This window comes from Rhinolophus sinicus, chromosome 15, assembly GCF_057876585.1.
Source record: "Rhinolophus sinicus isolate RSI-liver-muscle chromosome 15, RSI-T2T, whole genome shotgun sequence".
Classification (NCBI taxonomy): domain Eukaryota; kingdom Metazoa; phylum Chordata; class Mammalia; order Chiroptera; family Rhinolophidae; genus Rhinolophus; species Rhinolophus sinicus.
Window position 1 is genome coordinate 97,724,694 of NC_142515.1, and position 22,529 is coordinate 97,747,222.

Genomic DNA, 22,529 nt, shown 5'->3' on the forward strand with positions numbered 1-22,529 from the left:
TTTCTGTGTGTTATCTTTCTGTCTCGCTTCCTGTTTCCTCTCTCTCTCTCTCTCTCTCTCTCTCTCTCTCTCTCTCTCTCTCTCTCTCTCTCTCCTTCTCTCTCTCTCTCTATCTCCTCCTCTCTCTCTCTCTCTCCTCTCTCTCTCCCTCTCAATCTCTCTCACTTTCTCCCTCCCACTTGTCTCCTTTCTCTCGCTCTGAAACTTCCTGTGTCTGTTTCTGTACATTTCTCTGTCTATCTCTGTCAATCACTATTACTGTTCCTCTTTCTCTTATCTTTTTCTCCCCTTTTTTCTCTCTTATTATGCCTCTCCTTCTCTCCCCTCCCATAACTTAAGGAAAGAAAAAAGCATAAACGAGTAATAACCACAGTTCTCTGACTACCACCCGAACAATTTGGTCAACCAACAATCATTTCATGAGCACCCTTTGCATAGGGTGTCTATCCACGTTCTACAGGTAAGTTTTTGAATGAACTGTGGCAGGAGGAAGAAGTATAGGACAATCACAACTCCAAAATTTCCAGTTTGAGGAACTAGGTACAAGGTACATCAACAACAGAGGTGGAAGAATTTCCAGCAGACAAATGTTAATTTTGAAGTTCTTTTAAGCAAGTTGTGATTCAAGCCTGTAGTTCAGAAAAAGGATGTTACATTCAATTTTTGTATTTCTGTCTGTATAAAGGACTAGTTATAAATAACTTCAATTAATAAAGGCAATTTCATAGATATTGGAATTATGTTTTGTCACTAGTCTTTGAGCTGCTTTTAATAGCTGTATAAACCTACATGAATGATCTTAATTTCTCCAGCCTCCAACTTTAGTCTCCCATCTATTGTTTCAGATCAATGTAGATGAAGTATAGTGTTTGTTTTATAAATTCCATATCACAGTATAGACACTACAAACGTTTTTATATGCTAAATTGTGTTCCTCCAAAAATTCTTATGTTCAAGCCCTCACTTCCAGTACCAAAAGGTGTGACTACACTTAGAGATAGGGTTTTTACAAAGTAATTCAGTTAAATTGAGGTCATTAGGGTGGACCCTAATCCAGTATGACTAATGCACTTATAAGAAGAGGAAATTTGGACACAGACACATACAAAAGGAAAACAATATGAAAATAGAGAAAGAAGATGGCCATCTACAAACCCAGGAGAAAAACCTAGAATGGATCCTTCCCTCCCAGCCCTCAGAAAAACCAACCTTAACAGTACTGTCTATTTCCCAGAACTGGGACAAAATGAACTTCTGTTGCTTAAGGCACTCACTCTGGGCCTTGTTACAGCAGCCTAGCAAGGCAATAAACGCACCTGAATGCATCCCCGTTTCTTTTCTCTTACCTGATTATCCACAACTGTACGATCTGTATAAGTACAGTCTGGAGAAACTGCATAATGCTTCTTCAGGTTTTTCCTTATTTCCTTTATTTCAGCTGCCAATAAAATTATTCTTTGAATTCTAGCACCTGAATCTGAATTAAAAAAACTGAACATAAAATATTAGGAAAATCAGTAAATATGTTGATTATAGCATGTTCCTTTATATTTTTAAGTTTGAGGTTATTTAAATAAATGCTAGGTAAAAAGAATGCCAGGTAATTAAAACCCAAAACACAATGCCCTGATTAGAGGATATTTATCAGACTGCAATTATTTGAATTGTCTGTTTACCAGCTCACATTTAAGTATATTTTAAATGTATGCTTTAAGATGTATTTAACAGGAAATAGAAAACCTTCTCCATCTCTCCCATCTCTCATGCCAACCAAATTTTTATTTTCTATATCCAGAGGAATTATATTTTTGACATTAAATTTGATGGAAAAATTCAATGTTTCTAATAATGGCATACAAATTCAAATTCTTTTTATTTTCATTAAATTTATTGGGAAGACAATGATTAGTAAAATTACATAGGTTTCGAGTGTACATTTCTATAATACATCATCTATATGTCATGTTTCCTGCTCACCACCCAGAATCAGTTCTCCTTCCATTACCACATATTTGACCCCATTTACCCTATTTACCAAATTCAAATTCTTCATAGTTGGAGAAGTATTTGAAAATTTTTATATGCCAGACTCTCTTCTTTCTAACATAGATGGTAATTATTTTTTCCTATAAGTGACAAAATTAGCCTTGAGATATGTTTGGGTATTGCTCAATTAGTCATTGCTTGGTGGAATGACATACAGAGGAAAGGTGACCAGCCTGCTGAGCCATTAGAATAGGCCTGTATTGGCCATCCTCTATGCAATTTCACTCTTTTAAGACCCAAACCTATTCTGTATGACCATCCCCTTTCCAGAAATATTCCTGAAACAGTCAGAAAAGAAAAAAAAATATGATATTTTTCCCCCAAGAGTGGGTAAGGACAAATGCTAGGAAAGAATCCTGAGTGAGGGTGAGAATTGTGTAACTATTATCAAACAAAATTATATAACAAAATTCATATATCATGTTTCCCAGGTTAATTTATACATTAGAAAGAAACAAAAATAGAGGCATTTCTTTATAAATTTGTATGCTTTATGTTAAGACAATAAAAGCATAAAAATGTTAAAATCTTATTTCCTTCTTATATTAAAAGACAAATGTGTTAGTGAACTTGTTCTGACTAATTAGCTGTTTGATGTTTTAATGGTTATCTTTTATAAGTAGTAAAAACATTTATACAGTGTATTATAGACAAATTTGCAAACTTGCAATTTCTAAAAAAACAAATCTATAATTTGCACTTCTAAGAAAAAGGAAGCTAATACAATGAAGAAAATTATTATAAACTATTGTATAACTACTAAAATATTCAAAAATCCTCTCCTAGAAGACCCACCAAAAATAAAGTATAATTAAGATAACTTCATGTGTCACAGAAAGAGAAAAAAGTCACATCACATCATAAAAACAAGTTTGAATTATAAAAGCAGTTGAATACTCATACAGTTCATTAAACACTTAAAATTTCACAGCTCAAGTAAAACTACTCACAAAGCACAGTTTCTCCTTTGAATCCTTATTGCTTTCCATAGTTTCTTCCTCAAAATTTTCTTCTCTCTTTCAGAATTTGGACCATTATGAGTATTTTGTTTACTTATCAAATTCGTAAAAAGTCGTGAAGCTGACATTTCCACTGAATGAATGTTGTATCTAAAGTAAAAATATGAGAATTTTTAATAATTGTATGTTCATACCAATTTTATAAATATCTTATATATATATCTTATATACATCTCATGTATCATATATATATGTATGAGAGAGATTATATAATTTCATATATATATACCATGAGTGTCAAAAAAATGTATACATGACTTGTATTCATCTTTTGTTATTTGTATGTATTAAGTATTGCGATTTTAACACAGTTTTTTCCTTTCTTAATATGTGTACACATTTTTTGTCACTCTCTGTATATCATGTAAGTTTGCTCATAATCTATCTTTCATTTATTTGTTTGCTTTGTAGAAGGTCTTGTTTTATTTCAAATAGAATGAAATAAATTAGATCTAGGTTTCCTTCCCTCTCTTCCTTGTCTAGAATATCTACTCTTTGAGACACAGCCCCTTTGTAAAAATGTCTTTGACCACTCTAGACTATTGTTTTCTCTTCCCACAACACTCTAAGGCACCTAATGTCTTTATCACACATTTATTTAAAACATATATTATGTTATACCCTTAAGGGTCAGACTGTGCTTTACAATTAAAAATTTACTGTTTTACCCTGCTATGTTCCCAGAGGTGACACATATCTCCTCATACGCACTATTAAACCTACAGAATGCCTTGAAACCTGAAATATTAAGTAACTGTTTATATATTGACTGGCTAAACTATAAACGTTTCAAGTTCATGCATAATCACTCTTTTAAGGATGTCAATTCCTTAAGGGTAGTCATGTCACCAATTGTTTTTGCATCCCTGAGTCCTGGGCCCAGCATCAAGAAGCAAAATGAAATCAACTGAATGTGAGCTCATTCCATCTATATAGATCTATTAAATATATTCCAAAGGAAAATCATTACTTTAAGTATACTGAAAACATGATTGTTAATTATTTGCTACTAATTAACTACTACTGCTACTAAGCCCCAGCTGACTTTTCTTTTAATGTTCTGAAGGAAAAATTAGAAACACAAAACTAGCGGACTAAAGATCTTACCTTTTTAAGTGAAGGGCTTAGATGTAATCACTTTTGCAAACAACAGGCAGAACAAATAGTGTGAGGTCATATGTGTATGTGTTATGCATGTGTGTGTCAGTGTACACGCTCTCTTTTGGTAAATGCACACTATATTTTATCCTTTGCCCCTTATCTTACCTTGATGATATACAGAACTTTTCTAATAAGTGATAGGCCAGAGAATTCTACTATACTAAACTATACAATTAGATTTTGAAGTATAATTTAATAAGAGAAGTCCTCCTTCCTCTCATCCTATAACCAGGTTGGTACTGCAAGCATGATTTCAACATAAATAGAGTTAAAATTTCTCAAAATTCTACTAGTATGAATCAGAGGTTATATGTATCCTTCCACAGCTATTTTTTCAAAAGTCTTTAAATTGATACAATATCAAGTAAAATTCTAAGTAAACGTTACTTACAAAAAAAATATCGCTGGCAGCTTATCCATTTCTTTAAGTTTTTCCACAAAATAGGGAAACATTCTACGCTTTTCAGATTCTGCACTGTCAAAAGTTTGAGGCTTAAGGTGCTTTAGTAACTGATTCACCTGAATAAAATTATCATAAGTAAAAATTAGATCATAAAATATTTGTGGTTGTGAAGAAAAGATAATAAAGTCAGTTGACATATGAGACTGAAATCAAATTGGTAAGGCTTAGTGCATTTTCATGGAGTAAGTTGGGAATTATATCAAGATCATGAGCTAAATATTTTTAAATAAAACTAAAATCTGAGGAAAGTTGAAGGATATATTTCTACAATATTGTAACTGTGTCTATATAGTACCATTGCATTGTGTTGAGGGAAGGGGACAGAGATTGTCACAAATTCACAATGGTTATTATCAGGGTGAACACAGGGTACACAGCTTAAATAGGACTTCAACATAAATAAAGTCTAAATTGCTTAAAATTCTACAAATGCAAATCAGAGATTCTTCCAAATATATTCTTCCAAATTCATCATCCATACCAGTATTCAGAGTGAAGGGTTGAGGAGGCTGAAAACAACAGGTGCAAACCTGGGGTGTCTTGGGAAAACTAAGAAATGTGAACAAATAAAATCATTTAAAAGCAGAATTCAGGTAGCTCCCCAAGTGGTTAGGAACCCAGCCGTGAGAGACACAACAATTAAACCAGATAATATTTAAATGTTGGGATTAGAGCATTGTGTACTTCAATATAAGTTCAAAGGGGAATAAGAGAGTAGGGGATCTGTTCCAGTATTCCACACTATATGTTCCATGTTTCCTTACCTTTTTGTTTATGTTTATTTACTCAATTTATACATAATAAATAAATATATCATAAAAAAATTCAAACAAGCTCTGCTCTGTCCTCTTATCTCTTCCACTCCACCAGTAGACTCACCCTCAAGATGCACCTCTCAGCCATTTGCAACTATTAGAAGGTAGAGGTTAATCCACTCCACGTGACTGGGTGATTTAACCATCCCTGGCCTGGGCCTATGGCTTGTGAGATGACCCCCACCAGGTCTCAGTATCTCTAGTAGCTTCAGTAGATGAAGCAGAATATTAAAGAAAATTGGCGTTGGGGAAGCTTGTTCTGCCTTTAAATGAGGAGGGCTGCTTCTTTTATGATACCGTTGCCCAATATTTTGAGAAAAAAAATAGATGTGCTTTCATCAGTAGACAGTCTATCCTATAGATAAACCGAGTGGAAAGAGACACGTCAGTACATATGAAAAGTGCCAACAGAATTTCTTGAAATGTATGGCAGTACTTTAGAATGTATATTATCCTTCAGGAATGTGAGAGAAATTCTCTAAGAACAAAAAGAGAAATGTAGGAGTCCTGCTTCTGTTACAGCCGGATGAGTTCCTACTGAACCTTCCCTCCTGCAGGTAACAGATGACACTTCTGGGAAAAATACAACAAAACACTGACCTGAAGTCACTGGAAAGTGAACAAAAGCAGACAGGTTCTGGAGCAGAGTATAGAGGGTGGGAACAGGAGGAGTGGAAAATCCCAGTTTCATGGCTTTTAGCCTGGACACATGTAGAGAGGCCAAAATGTTGATAAATTCCCCCCCCACCCCCATTCCACAATCTTTTTGTCTGAAGAAACAGTAAATTGAGCTCAGAACAATAACCACTAAGAAATGAGGGGACCGGGCCCGCCCAGTGGCTCAGGTGGTTGGAGCTCCATGCTCCTAACTCCGAAGGCTGTTGGTTCGATTCCCACATGGGCCAGTGGGCTCTCAACCACAAGGTTGCTGGTTCGACTCCCACAAGGGATGGTGGGCTGCGCCCCCTGCAACTAGCAATGGCAACTAGACCTGGAGCTGAGCTGTGCCCTCCACAACTAAGACTGAAAGGACAACAATTTGACTTGGAAAAGAGTCCTGGAAGTACACACTGTTCCCCAATAAAGTCCTATTCCCCTTCCCCAATAAAATCCAAAGAAAAAACAAAAAAAACCAAAAAACATATTTACTTAAAAAAAAAATAAAAAAGAAATGAGGGGATAATTCCAGAGCTAGAAAATAAAATCCCTAAAAGCTGTCAATCAACTAAGCCCAAATTTGTCCAACTACTGACTCACATGTATGCAATGCAAACCCTATGTAGCCCAACTAAGGGTGAAAAATTAAGATTTTAGCTGTCACTAAGAAGGCAGAATTTGTAGTTTGAGTTTAAGTTAATTGCCTCTTAAAATAAAATAAATAAAAAAAGACAGTCTTCAGAGGATTGTAATAGAAAACAGAATCCCCACAATATAACATTCACAATCCAAAGATAACAAAAAGAAGAAAATCCCCAAAATAACAACGTGTAAGGAACACGAGAAATATTACCCCTTATCAAAAGGAAAACAAAAATAATTATCTCAGATAAACACAAGAGATGACATAAATGTTAAAATTAGATGACAAGGATTTGGAAGCAGAAAAAGAAGCCCAGAATAAAAAGTGCTGAAAAATATAAATAAATAGATTTAGTGCCAAGAGAGTCGAAGGAGGAAAGGACATGGATAAGAAAATGAACTACAGGCATAGGAAAAAATACGAAGAAAAAAATGAAAAAGAGAAATTTTGAACCATGAGATCTACAAAAAAATTTCTTCCTAACTATAGTAAAACTAGACTTTCTGAAGAAGATGCCTTCCATGAACTTCAGAAAAACAAGAAAGCATTATAGATGCCAACACAAGAAAAAAGATTGTTACTGACGCTAGGACTAAAGTATGTCAACTAGGACTTGTTAACTATCTGCTGAGAGATATCGAAATTCCTCACTGGAAAGTGTGTTGACATCCCCATCAGTGGAAAATTGTAACATTAATCAAAGCCATATTAAGCAACAAAAGAATAATATAACTAAACAAGCAAAACTAAAGGCTTATCTAGTAAAATAATTGGGATAAGGTAATATTTATAACCTTCCTTCTAATTAAAAATATTGAATATAGAATAACAGTGATACAGCAAAAGAAACAGCCAGCCACAGAAACATTGCCTAAAAGCAGAATTTAGTTTACTATACCAGAGGATGCCTGGTAAAAAATAAAATTAAGAGATAATTTTATGTATTTATTCATTCAACTGATCCTACACATGCACTACTGGTCTCCAAATAATATTTTTTAACTAAGTACCTACAATAATAAACTTAAGCAAAATAAATATTTAAAACTGAAAATTTAGGTGAAAAGAATGTAAAATGCTCAATAAAAATTATTATGCAGGATACAATAGATGAGAAGAGGATTTTCATGTTATGAATGGCACAGCTTATTGCCATGAGGCATGTTATAAGCTCCAAGGGAAGGAAATACAAGGTGAGTGCTTAATGGAGAGGATATTAAACGAAAATAGTTAGAAACTAATTAGAGGTTTGCCATCTCCTATGATATGGCAAGTTAAGAGGACTTAGTAAAATTAAGTTTGATCTAGACTGGTATGTTGAAAGCCAGATAATAACAATGATAGACCAAAGATTCTCAACCCTGTCTGCACATTAAAGTTTCATAGAATTTTGTTTTAAAACGCCAGTGCCCCAGCCCCACCCAAGGCCAACCAAATCAGAATTTTTAATAAGCTGCAATTTTTAATAAGCAGCCAGTGTTGAAAACCTCTATTTAATATAATAGCAATTCTTACGGTGATTGCTTCTTTAGTCGAATGTTGAATAACCCTAAATGTTGAATAACTATGGTGCACACCTGAAACTAATATAATATTGTATGTTAGCTATATTTTAATAAAAGCCTTTTTAAAAAGACATTTCAATTTTAAAAACAGGCAAAGAGCTTTCATAAACATCTCTCCAAAGGATATATAGCAATAGTTAATAAGCACGTGAAAACGTACTCAACACTATTGGTCCTTAGGGAAAAATAAATCAAAATCACAATGAGATAAACCTTCTCACTGCTGGACAGTCTTTAATCAAAATAAACACAAATCTACAGGGACAGAAAGTAGGTTAGTGGTTGCCTACATCTGGAGGGCAGAGGATGAAAGAGAATGAGTAAGAAGGAATGACTGCTAATGAGTACAAGGTTTCCTTTGGGGATGATGAAAATGTTCCAAAATTAGATGATGGTGATGGCTGCACAACTCTAAATATATTTTTAAACACTGAATGTATGCTTTACACCAATGAACATCAAAGTATATGAATTATATTTTAATAAAGCTGCTATGAATGAATTACTACGCATATTATTAGGACTCAGTTTTCATCCTCTTACTTCCTTCCTCAAAATATGTCTCATTGCTTTAAGTGTCCATATTGACTGTCCATATTGCTTGAATAAAATGCATGTCTCTTGTACCTGAGTAAACAGAATTGAACATTTCCTATTTTTCTCGTAAAAACCAAATAACTAACGTGTCATGTTGCTTCTTCCCTTTTCTGGTGTCAGAGATTACCACTGTAAAATTCAGAGTCTAAATAAAGCAATCTAAATAAAGAGAGAGATTTGAGTAATGCTACAAGTATAGTTGAGTTATTCTTATTATCATTCCATACGACTTCCTAATATACACTGTAATAAATTTGCTTGTACTTCAAAACTTCAGCTGTTATTCTGTAAATCTTCCTAATATAAGGATTTATCACTCATTAAAATAGCTTCTGGATATATATATATATATATATATATATATATATATATATATATATATATATATATAATAGCAATTCTTGGCATTAGGTGGTTTTCAGACTTGAAGGTCGGGTAGTCTTTTCACGTCAGTATGCAATTAAAATTTTAAAAGAAAAAATAGGTTATTTCTCACATGGAATGAGAAGGCAGGAACTTGAAATGAACGGAAATTCTGCTTCCATTCCCTGAAATCATGCTGATCACATCTTAACCATGCTTAGGCCTCAAGAAGTCAACATTATTTGATATTATATGTCAGTATATGTAAATGAGTTGGACCATATTCCTTTCCTTCTAACAGTCTGGTGAATCAGACTTGGGTAACTAAGACATGTGCCACTGCTCATGCCAGCAAAATGTTGTAATACCCCCTTTCAGGAAGTAAAGTATCATTGGGATTTTTTTTTTTATCATAACAAAAAAGTAAAGTTAAAGAATAGAACTTAAAGGAAGATAAATTAAATAATACTTATAACTTCTCTTATCTATCCAGTTAGTTGGCAACAGAAAGAAACTGGACATTTATTTGGATAATGACCCAAGTTAGTAAATAGATGAAAGGTCTTTGTTGGGGAAATATTGGAGATGAAAATCGGGATAATGACCCAGTGGTATCAGAAATCAGACAAGTCCTATCTTCTATGAAAAGGAAAAGCCCAACTTTAGTTTTATTGTCTGAAATGTAGATTCGGAAAAGACACGGTACCAGTGTGTGTGGGTTGTCCACGCTGGAGCTCAAGTAATGATTCTTTGCATTTTTCCACATCTAGGTAACTAAATTTAAGGTAGAATAATAAAGCATGGCCATGGGGTACTAATCTTCAAATCCTCAAGAGCTTTCTGGGTGATTCTACTGAAACTAAATGAAGAAGTCAAGTTCATTTCATATTGATCTTCAATTTAAATAAATCCTAAATGGCTTTAACTACCTTGCTTGGGTCCAGCTGAATCCAACGAATCATTTCCTTTTTCAGTTCCTCTTCATATTTCTTGGCATCTGCCCTCATGATGACTATTTTATTTTTGAAGCACCTGAATTCTTCAGGTTCTAACTCCTTGAAAACGAAGATTCACAAATACCAAGGAAAATAAAGTCATCACCCTTTCTAAAGTTTTTCATATACACCACTATGAAGTAAATCTCTCATGCAGTCAATATTCATCCATATTCAGTCACATAATTAACTGCATGTAGGCTGAGAGTTCTGTTCTCTACGTAATGGTTGATCATTATTCTGTGTTCATTAGAACCTACCAACACATCATTTTTTTTAAATATTGTAGTTAGCTTTATGGTAAATAAAAATTTCTGAACGTTTATTTTAAACATACATATTTTTCTTACCATGGCAAGGCACTATTTTAAGCACTTTACAAATAACAATTCAGTTAATCTTCATAATAACTCAACAAAGTAGATATTATTTTGGGGAACAGGGAAAAATATGAATATATATAGAAAATTTCACTAATTTGCCCAATTCTGGAGCACTGCGGCTCCGGAGTTTAAATTCTTAACAATGAAATATGCTGCCCTTATCTATACCAGAATAAATACCATTCATGAATTTGCTCATTATTAATGGACTGGCACAGCCAAAGAACGAGAGATATCAGCCATAGAATGTAAATATACACACACCTGCATTCTTGTCCATTCTGGCCAAACGTGTACCATAGCATCATAAAGCAGTACACTTTCCCGCGGAGAAAATCCAAGGTCTAGAGGGATTCCATATTTCTGCATCTGAAAACCATAAAAAACAAAATGATTGATTTTATATCCCATTTACAAATTTTTAACAATCCGGACACATACTCATTTTCCAAAGTGGTTTGTACTTACGTGATTGACGGTAAGTGCCGCACATGGGTGGTAGTGTTCAATGATAAAGTCGTTATCCTTTAGGGAACACACATACTTTTCTAGATCATTGTATCGCTCTTTGTACCATACTGTAAATATAGGATTGAAATAATCATTAAGATCTGGTTGCTTTCAAAAACAATAACCTAATCATGATTTTACAATTATAAGCAGGCCTAGAAAGAGCAATGCATGACTCCATTGCCAACAAAACACTAAAAACAATGTTGTGCATTGGGAAGAACCTTTAAACAGGACTCAATGTACCTATATCACATACTTGTGCTTTATTTTTCCTCTTGGTCTTAATCTTCAATTATGTTCTATCCTTTTTTCAGTGCCTGGTATTTACCTATGATATTATAATTTATTTTTCTCTATATGTACTCTTGTAAAGCATGCCTTTGTGCAATGGGGGCATAGAATAAATAAATAGATATGTAGACATACAATTATTTAATTAAGAACATTATAACTACTACTACTATTACTATATTATTTCTCTATCATTAAGTACAGTATTACTTGGTCAAAGAAAGTGTATGTGTCTTTTGCTTTTTGTTTATTTCCTTTACTTGAAGAAGCTGATATTCCAAATATCTCTATTAATGTTACACTTGGTCTTATTGTTTTCTTAGCACTCACCACTACGTAACATTTTATTTATTTTATTTACTATTCATCTTGTTTAATTTCTATGTCGACATTCAAATTTAAGCTCCAGAATAGCAGTTTGTTTCCTATTGTAATTCTAAGGACAATAATGGGGCCTGGAATATATTAGGAACTTTAATATTTGTTAGATCCCCCCTTTGTTAGCTGTGTGGACTTTGGCATGTCACTTAATCTCCTATAGTTAAGATTCCTACTTATTTAATTTCCTCTGTATATTAGAACAAAATTGATTTCCCTTCAAAGCTGTAGTAAGACTTTTTTTTTTATATTTGTAAGATGCACTAATATGATGCAAACACATAGAGTATACTGAGTAGTTCTGAGCTCCCCTTCTCCTAAGTTAAAATAGGCATACCCAGTCTAACTCTGTATGATGGCTTTTCTATTCTTTTTTTTTGGTGTTTCTTTGAAAGTTTCAAGGTATTTTGAGCTGGACCAGAATTTTCCATCGTGCTCTCAGCATGTTGCCAGTATCTTTTAATTAACACCAACCATCTATTTAAAAAGAAAAAAAAGTATTATTGTCACAAAAAACAAATTTATAATATCATTACTTTTCTAAGAAAAAGATCATTAAAACTCAATTCTAAGAGAATAATAATCTCTAATCTTTGAACATATTAAAACTATATTTATATTCACATAATTTAATCACTTTTATACAATTACCAAAAACTGATACTTTGACGTTTCTTATGAAATTTGTTAACCCAAAAATAAAGCAGTTGTATCCATTTCTCTTTTTGTGTTGACTCATTTTGAAAACATTTTTGGTGTTTTGCATAGGAAAGTAGTGTGCATAGTATATTGAGAGGATAGTTCTCAACTACCTTACACTATTCTCTGAGAATCGAAATATTAAGCTATAAACAGGAAAATTAAATCACTCACACAAAATTCTTGAAGAAACAGGTAAGCATGCAAATTACATCTAGTCAAAGGATGACAACAAGTGTTTTATAGTAAAATATAACAAAATTTGAAAAAGGAAAGTCTTACTTGAAAAGACATTTCTACTTTGTTTTAGACATTATTTTAAATATTGTATGACTGGATTATTTATTATTATTAATATCATCACTAACAGCAATTATAATGAATGCAAAATCCAGGCTTACTCAGTGAGATGTTCAGGATTACTGATAGTAGCAGAAAGTGCCAGAAAGGGACACCGAATCATAACAAGAAGATGTTCCCAAACTTCTGCTCCAATTTCTCCCCCAAGACAGTGAACCTGGCAATGTGGTCAAATAGACTCATTATAAAATTAATTACAATCCCCCTCCCAAATGTTAATAGATTATGCTACCAGAACTTATTATTTCTTCTCTGTCCACATTCAGTAATGTTCATTCACCTACTGGCAAAAGTGGTCCAAGAATCCCAACATAATTTTTGAGAAGGATTAAAGTGAGTTTAAGAATAACATATTGACAAATGACTTGCTCTATCAGGCATGACAATAGCTGACTGTGAAAAAGATTTTTACATGCCATGGTAATAATAATACTCATAAACAAGAACAAATTGCGCAAAATGATACATTTTGTAAGTGTTGTTTACAAATGAAATATTGGCTAAATTATAGCATTGCCACAAAAAATAAGATGAAGAAATATCTCTATCAAAATAAGATATTTATTCATGTGTCACTAGTCCTACCTCTGAAATATAGATAAAAATATTTATGAAATAAATTAATTTGAAATAAATAAATTTCTCTCAGTCTGTAAATATACAGAGAACACTTATCCTACACTAGTTAGAAATCTGGAGAAAGCCTAGTTCTTTATATATACATATGTGTATTCACAAACAATTTAAGTTGATTTGCCAGTTTTGTAAGGTTTTGCAATTTGGATTGTACGAGGTCGAACAATTAAGCTCATGAACTCATCCTAGAAAAAGTGCCACATACCTCTTTGCTGAATATCACCCACCAGCTGTGTATGACCTTCGCATTGCTCCACTTCCTTGGCATTGTCAGATTCTAATTTTTACTGTATTGTTGGTGAGTCTCATTATGATTTAAATTTATTTTTCAGTTGAGGTTCTTTTCAAGTGTGTATTAGACATATGGAAATCTACTTTTGGGAGTGCCGTTTCTCTTAATATTTTAAGGAAATCCTTATATATTTTCAATGAGAGTTCTTCACCACTTATAAATTACAAATATATCCCATTCAATGGCTTTTAATTTCATTATCTTAATGCTGTATGTTGATGAATAAAAATTCTTGATTTTAATATAGTCAAATTTGTTAAATCTATTTTTCATAGTTTGAGCTTTTCAGGTTTGTGTTTAAGAGGTCTTCCTCTACTCCTAAGTAATGAAGATATTCAAATATTATATTCTAAAGTTTCATCCATTTTCCTTTCATGTTTATGTGTTAAACCATTTCTGAAATTGCTTTTGTGTATGATGTGAGGAAGTAATCTGATTCCATTTATCTTCCATATGGACTCCCAATTTTTCTAATACTGTTTTCAGTACCACGATTTTCTTAAATAAAATGTCTATATGTGGTTCTATTTCGGGGCTTTCTGTCCCATTTGTCTATATGTCTTTCCCTCTTTCAGAAGACATCACTTGATTACCATAGATCTATAATAAATCCTAATACCTGATAGAGCAAGTTTGTAAACCCTTATCATTTTTTTCAAATGTATCTTTTTGACTACTTGAATATTTTTCAAATTTATCTGGGGTAACTTTTTCCCTTTGGAACTTCCATGTAAATTTCAGAATCAGGTAATCAACTCCCTCACCCAAACATACAAATGTGCGCAAAAAAAGTGCACGTGCACACACACACCTACACACACACACACACACACACACACACACACACACACATATCACAGAAAGACAGAAAAAGTTCTGTGAGTTTTTATTGTGATTGCACTGAATATATTGGACAACTTGGGGACTTAATAATATGCGTGTCCAAAATGATCTATTATAATCATAATTAGGGCAGTTATAATCATAACATTGAATTTTCCAATATAAAAACATGGACCATTTCCCTAGGTATCTCTATCCATTCGATTATTTTGTAAATTATTCTAATATATCACTCAGTAAAGTTTAAAGATTTCTTTATCGATGTTTTGCACATCTTTTTAAAGATTTATTCCAAAGTACTTCATATATTTTATGCAATTATAATGATATTAAAAATGCTTGTTTATCTCGTTTTCTCAACATGTGTCACTGACATGAAAATTATTTATCAATTTGAATTTCAAAGGATGAAAAATATAAGGATATATCCTTGACCTAAATATAATTATGCTAGAAAGATAAGCCAAAAAGAAATTTTAAAAAATATTTGGAAATTAATATATATACTTCTAATTAATCCTGAACCAAAAACTAAATTATGATGGCAATAAAAGGTGTTTTAAACTGAATGATTAAAAAAATGAAATGTTTCAAGTGTTGCTAAAGCAGTACTTTAAGATTAATGCATAAGCTTCAATGCTTTAATGTATTAGAAAAGAATACATGCATGTATCAGAAAAGAACTCAAAATTAATGTTTAAATTATGTCACCTTTGTAAATCTGCAGCCTGCCTATTTTATTTGTTTATTTTAGTCTATCTGCTTGCTTTATTTGCGTATTTGTATTCTGCTTTTTATTTCCTTCCTAGTGTTATTCATCAAATTAATGCTAGCTGGGAAGTATGAGGCATTTTTAAAAAAAACAGAAATAGAGAAAACATGACTAATTTGCCACAAATGCACCCAGTGATAGGTAAATAGGTAAAATTAAAAAGTACTTCTTAAAAGATAGTTAGTTCAGTGGGATAAAAGATTTTTGCTTAAAGAAAAATATGTCTATTGCCAATTAGTCATTGGTGTGTCCAGTGATTTCCGGAATACTTATTCTCTGCTACTAGCACTCTTAATCTAGAATTTCTTTCTGTTTCCCATTCCATCTCCTTCCAGATCTATCTATTAGCATGAGCACATACCCCGTTCATAAACTGAGTATTTATTTTAATAACTATCCATATGATCACCATCTTTACTAAAGTACATGAATTACATATTTTATATACATAAAACTATTTAATTGGGATAATGATAATGAAAGGTAGCGTACCTCATCAAATATGACATATCTTATCCTTTTCACCCACTGTTGATGATGAGGCGATAGTAAGAGTATTTCCAAACACTGAGGCACTGTCACCAATATCTGTTTTTAAAAAGTTAGGGAACCATTGACTTGATTTTTTTTTTAAACATCAAACTTTAACTTTTAGACATTAATAACATATTTTAGATAACACAGTACATTTATATTGTCATTTCCATTAAAACAACCATCTCATTTATGGAAAAACAAAACAAATTTTTGTAATGGATGTATGTTGCTGCTGACAAATTAAAAAGGAGTTAAGCTTATTTCATTAATAAATATTCAGTACATTGGGAATATAAAATCATCAGCATTTGAAACCATCACCATTGAAGGAAGTTGCTTCCTCCTGTTGAAATTTCAGAAAAGAAAATAATTCTACTTTGTATAGAAAATATATCATCTTTTACCATGTATAATGGGAACTTTTTTGCCCAAATTTGTGAGGAAAAAATAGGGATGGGCATTATACATGGGTAGTACTAATTCCATATATATAAATGTTTTTAATTATTTTATTTATTATTATGAGTTGAAAGCTAACTCTAGAAATCAATAATAATATTCATATGTAAAATAATACCCTGGAATACGATAATTGGTTTTGTTGAACTTAGGATGAACTTGCAAGACAAAGAGTTCTTGGCCTTCTATGATGTGTAAATATCGTAAATTTGCTACTGGTACATAAAATTTCTTGTACCTTGTATCTGTTCTTGTGTTTCATAATTATTTGTTACATAAAATTTCTTACACCATAAAATGTTAAAACGTAAATGCTAAAACTCTTTTATAATACAAAAACAACTACCAAAATGTAAACAAATAAAAATTTGTATTAAAATTTAAAAAGAAAGATTCTTTTACCTGAAAGTTTGGGCCAAAAATGTTGGTGAGCATTATACATGGCAAAGTATGGTAATTATTTGAAAGTTAATAATAAAATAAAATAAAATAAAATAAAATAAAATAAAATATAAAATAAAATAAAATAAAATAAAATAAAATAAAATTAAAATAAAATAAAAAATAAAATAAAATAAAATAAAATAAAATAATAGAAATAATACATTCAAGTATAAATATATGGATCAGTGTCATTGTGAATTTAATTTATCCTCACATTAAAACCTTGAAGTGCCTACCAAAGTACCCTAATATTTCTTGTTATTTATTATGTGTGCGTGTGTGTGACATACCTGACAATTCAAGGTGTCATGACGGTAATCTCTTGTAAAAACTCCACACACCACTAATCCTTTTGGCAGCGCTTTGGTAAATAAACTGTAGACAGTTCCTACTACTTGATTCACAAGAGCCTTAAATCATAAAAGACATAACCTGGTATTCAGTAGTTATTGACAATACTGAAAAAAGTATTTAAAGTAAACTAACGTCTGCAACAAATTTACATGCGAGAAACTGCAGTACCAATTTTATATAAGTCTTAATAAAAGACTTACTTGCACAAGTGGTTCCCACCGGTTCCATTTTAAACTTGCCCTTAATGTATCACATATGACACTGCTTATTAATGGGCTAGCTAGAAACAGTAAACAACAATCCGTGCCACAGAAATGTGATATATACTGTACAGGTGAAATCAGATGATGATTTTTTATTGAAAAACGTAATTGGTTCTCCAATGATAGGCACATTACTTAGCTTCACTAAGCCTCTGTTTTCTCATCTGTAAAGTCAGAGGACTGGGTCATATGATAGAGATGATCCGTCCCCAAACTGGCAATCTGAATTTCTTCTCAGTGCATCTTTAAGGATTGCAATTAAGGAGTCTCCTAGGGAAAGAGAGAGGGAGGGATACCCCAAATCCCTTCTAGATAAAGAGAAAAAAATTCTGATTTGGCCAAAAGCCGCTTAACTTCATTTTACACAGGATGCTGTAAAGAAAGAAGTCTATAGCACTTGCAATAATCAGGGGTTTATTTGCAGAACATTTATCCAACCAAGAGGAAAGCAAAACAGAACAGCTGTTTTTCCCTCTTCCTCTCTCTGTCATGAAATTGTCCATACTCTCTTAACCTTGGCACAGATATCAAATGGATTTTTTTAGCAAAATTCTCAAAAGTGTCAAATCATTATTTTTATTAATAATAAGTACTGGACCTAAAGAGGCTTAAACAATAAAATGAATAAAAAATAAGGGGGAATGGTACCATTTATTGATCATTGTTTACGCCTAGACAATATATTGGATGCTTTACATATATCATATGACTTAACGTTTAGAATAAAAGTAAGTAGCCCCCCTTATCCACGGGGCATATGTTATAAAACTCTCAATGGGTGCCTTAAACCACAGATAGCAGCAAATCATATATATATATACAGTACTATGTTTTTGTGTTGTTTTTTTTCCTATCCACACATACCATTTCATTCAAGTGAAATACTTTATGGCTTCTCTTTGGCATATCCAATTTGCCAGCATCACTACTTTTGCATTTTGGAGTCATTAAGTAAAATACAGTTATTTGAACACAAGCACTGCGACAGTAGATTTGATAATTGAGAAGACTGCTAAGTGAGCAATGGGTGGGGAGTGCAAATAGCACAGATACACTGGATAAAGGGATGATTCACATCCAGGGAGGAACACAACAGGACAATGGAAGATTTCATAACCCTACTCAAAATAGGACACTAGTGAACACATACGAATTGTTTACTTCTGCAATTTTCCATTTAGCATATTTGGACCATGGTTGACCATGGGTAACAAAAACCACAGAAAGTGAAACCATGCATAAGGGAGGACTAATGTATAATGCAAGCATTTTTATCTTTTTTTTACAGGTAGAAAAACAGGTGAAAAACAGGCTCATGATCACACAGAACATAAGCCCTCAAATCCGTGACTGCAGTGCTGGAGCCTGTATACTGTAGTACATCCCTATGGTTAAAGGCACAGACTACAGGTCAGGAAAATTATGGTGAGACATAGAGTGTCATATGGACACAATACCTTTGTTGGAGAAACATACACAACCACCCCTTCATCACCCTCTCTCAGAATTTTCTCCATGCAGTAGTAAGAGGCATAGGTTTTCCCTGATGATGTCGGGGCAACAATTACAGCAGATTCATTATTATCCACAACATCAAGAAGTTCCCTCTAGATAAGAAAAAAATCATATTTCATTTTGAAAACACATATTTAGTGTCACATTGTAACTTAACAACAACTGTATCTAAGGCAAATGAGAATTCACAGTTCCTTCTGAGATACAATAGTGTTGAAGATGGCAGGTACTTAAGGGAATCACCATTTCCTGTTATTAGGAAATAACTCAATTCACATCTCTCTTTCTTCACTTAAACTTGGATAAAAATACCCTAATAAATACCCATCATCACCAGGGGTCTGCCCAGGTTATCAAGCAGCCCAGCTCTCTGTACTTTTTGTTAGCTTGGGGAACTTCAGACTGAAATCAAAATTACCCAAATCTGTTGTTCTTAATTTTTCCATGTTTCTGTTTATAACTTAAGTGTCAGCAAATGAATAAGGTGTAGAAAATGGCAGTTATATTCCAAAACATATAAAGATATGTAATAGGTTATATATTTATCATTATCATGATAAATTATGAATGATTCTGCTGTTCAACATTTGGACAATCTGAAAGCATCACTACTTTCAAAGAATGGTAAATTCTTGCCAAATATATATCATTAAACATCAGGTACTACATTTTTATTTGAAACCATATATATATATATATATATATATATATATATATATATATATATATATATAAATTAAGAATAGACTAACTGGAGTTAGAGAACCTAGTTTTCAATCCAGGCTCTATCATTTAAGAATATATATATATATATATAATTTCAGCTGACTCTTTTTTGTGTTCCTTTAAGGTCAAAACATGATTTATTTTCATTGTCATTATGTTGCATTCTATAATGATTGACATATCCAAAATTTGTCACACACAATGAGATGTGAACCAACTGTTTCCATCAAGTTTCTTCATTCTTCCGGACTACAGATTTTTTTGGTAAATACCTGCCATGTGTCTGGTATAAAACGATGCACCCTGGGATCTGGATCACTTCTTTCTTCTCGAAATAAGTAAGGACCCATGTATGTTAACTGAAACCGAGCTGCTCCCATGTGAACTGAATATTTAGAAATATCCTTCTTAGTACCTGATTCCTGCAACTAAAATAATATTACATATGAGATTTTCATACTTGTGATTTTTAAGTTGGGCAAGGAAATTATTATCAATAATGTTGTAGTTTGCTTTGTTTCAACAAGATTATTATTTCATGTTTCATGGTAGTTCAGAGTTAACAAAGGAGGGTAAGATATAGATACTATATTTCATTATAATTTTAAAATACTATTTTATATGTCAGTACCATGTTCCGTAGAACATAAGTAAAATGAATATAAAATTAATATTTCAATTATAAATCAGCATAATATTTATAATTGTTAAAATCAACAAGCACCCCCCCCACACACACACACACAATGAAAATTGTGTTTCAATTAAGGTACTCTTGTCAATCTTGAAAGGGCTTCTTTAGTAAAGGAAATATTCTTATAAGGGTCTATATAATTAGTACACATCATCTTACAAATTATTTTACTCAAAGAATTCTACCAATAGGTAAATAATTCTTATCACTAAGGAATTCACCATTACAAGAAATTCACATATTTGACATGGCCTCTATTCTTGAAGTTCTGATAACACTTGATTATGATAATATTAACAAAGCATAGGAAATATAAATTCATATGTTGTGGTGCTCTGGTTGAGAATTAACCACAAAACACATTTTGAAACATTGATGGCTGGAAGCAGGAAAAAATTCCATTAAAAATTACCAAAAATATAATTAACTTTTTTAAATGACCAATATTTTTTTCCTATTTATTTTCATGTTTAAGAAAAAAGAAAAAAACCTGTAATACTTTTGGTCATTCAATAATAAAGTAAATATGTTATTTCTGAGCAGGAGCAGTAACTCCAGATCTAGAGTTGGAAACAGTGGGGAGCTAGAATTCCATCCATCATTTAGGTTTTTTCTTGTTTGTTTGTTTAAAGAAAGAAAGAATTGCTTCCTTTGAGCTTGTATGTTTATTTTAGGAAAACTCTTTCCTCCCAATTTTTCAGGTCCCTCAAAGGAGTGAAGAAACATAGCGCTCCCTTGGTTGGATATTATATACCCTTGCAATATGAGGTCAGGATAGAGCAACCAACGAACGAGATATCGGTATTGTGGTTGGATTTGGACTATAAGCTCATGTCATATTCAACATTGAGATAATTTTCTGCAGTGTAATTCATTTCTATATCTACACAGCTTCAAAAGTCTTGTTAAACATGACAGGTGAATTTTAGCTGTGGCACTTGGGTAATCAAAATGCAGGGCTGTTTCCATGCTGAATGTGAAGTATAATATGGGAGAACAAAAGCCACCTGGGAAAGCTGGCCTCAAGCTCTCCATTGGGGCTTACAGAATTGCCAAGTAGTGCTCCAAAGTAATAAATCCTGAGATTATGGAAGCAAGCTACAGCTAGAAAGGATTTATGGGCAATGTTAGAATTCTTTAGGAATGGGCAAACTAGCAAAAGGCTGGATCTTTGGGGTAGGACAGTATGAAGACTTGGGAACATTATAGAGCCATTAAAGAAAGGACTAGTTCAGGAGGAAATGAAAGTCTAACTATGCTTCCTCTATCTGACCAGTTACTCTGATTTGGTTAATCTGGTCAATCTCTCTGAGGGTGAATTTTAATTCTTTCCAGAAGTCTTCAGAAATCTCCCAGATAAACAGACAACAAAATTTACAGGCAACACTCAAATCTATAAAATTCTTTCCTTCCCTTTACCCTCCCCTCCTTTCTTTATTCCTTCCTTCCATTTATTGAGCAGCTTTTTAAAATTACTGCATTATGGACACAGCAAGAAACAAGACATAAACAGGCCATGCTTCTATTGTACTTACATTCTAATTCTGGGAAACAAACAATAAACAAATGGACAAAACATACACCGAAATATTCAGATAGTGGCATATGCTGCTAAGAAAGAGAAATCAATTTTTTAGTGACTTCATGGGTGGGAGGGAAGAATGGAGGAAATGCTACATAATATTGGATGGTCTCAAGCCAGCCACAAAATGTTCCTTGGATAACATGATGTGTCAACTAAAACATTAATAACCAGAAAAGTAAGCCATGTTAACATGAGAGGGAACAGACGTTCACATAGAAGAAATAGCTGATGCAATACTATGACGCAAGAAAAATAACCCTGTTCACGCAACAAACAGAATGATTAGAAATGGGAACAGATTGGTAATTGAGGACCAGATATGTAGGGCCTTGTGGGCTTTGGTAAAAAAAAAAAAAAAAAAAAATCATTCTAAGTAAAATGGGGAGTGCCTATATTTTATCCATTCAGGCTGCTACAACAAAAATACCATAAACTGGGTGGTTTGCTAAGAGTCGGCCCCT

General features: G+C 32.7%; 1 protein-coding gene across 1 annotated transcript in view; it reads right to left on the bottom strand.

The window, feature by feature from the left end:
* The window catches only part of LOC109447240 (putative ATP-dependent RNA helicase DDX60), a 71,221-nt gene that overhangs the window by 21,107 nt on the left and 27,585 nt on the right, over positions 1 to 22,529 (bottom strand). Inside the window, exons 15-26 of the mRNA XM_074338294.2 lie at positions 20,062 to 20,217; positions 19,006 to 19,155; positions 17,222 to 17,341; positions 15,984 to 16,079; positions 12,990 to 13,105; positions 12,227 to 12,366; positions 11,176 to 11,285; positions 10,972 to 11,076; positions 10,259 to 10,384; positions 4,618 to 4,745; positions 2,997 to 3,155; positions 1,347 to 1,491 (exon numbers count right to left, since the gene is read on the bottom strand). Of these exons, the coding sequence (XP_074194395.2) occupies positions 1,347 to 1,491; positions 2,997 to 3,155; positions 4,618 to 4,745; positions 10,259 to 10,384; positions 10,972 to 11,076; positions 11,176 to 11,285; positions 12,227 to 12,366; positions 12,990 to 13,105; positions 15,984 to 16,079; positions 17,222 to 17,341; positions 19,006 to 19,155; positions 20,062 to 20,217 (1,551 nt within the window). The remainder of the gene's footprint in view (positions 1 to 1,346; positions 1,492 to 2,996; positions 3,156 to 4,617; positions 4,746 to 10,258; positions 10,385 to 10,971; positions 11,077 to 11,175; positions 11,286 to 12,226; positions 12,367 to 12,989; positions 13,106 to 15,983; positions 16,080 to 17,221; positions 17,342 to 19,005; positions 19,156 to 20,061; positions 20,218 to 22,529) is intronic.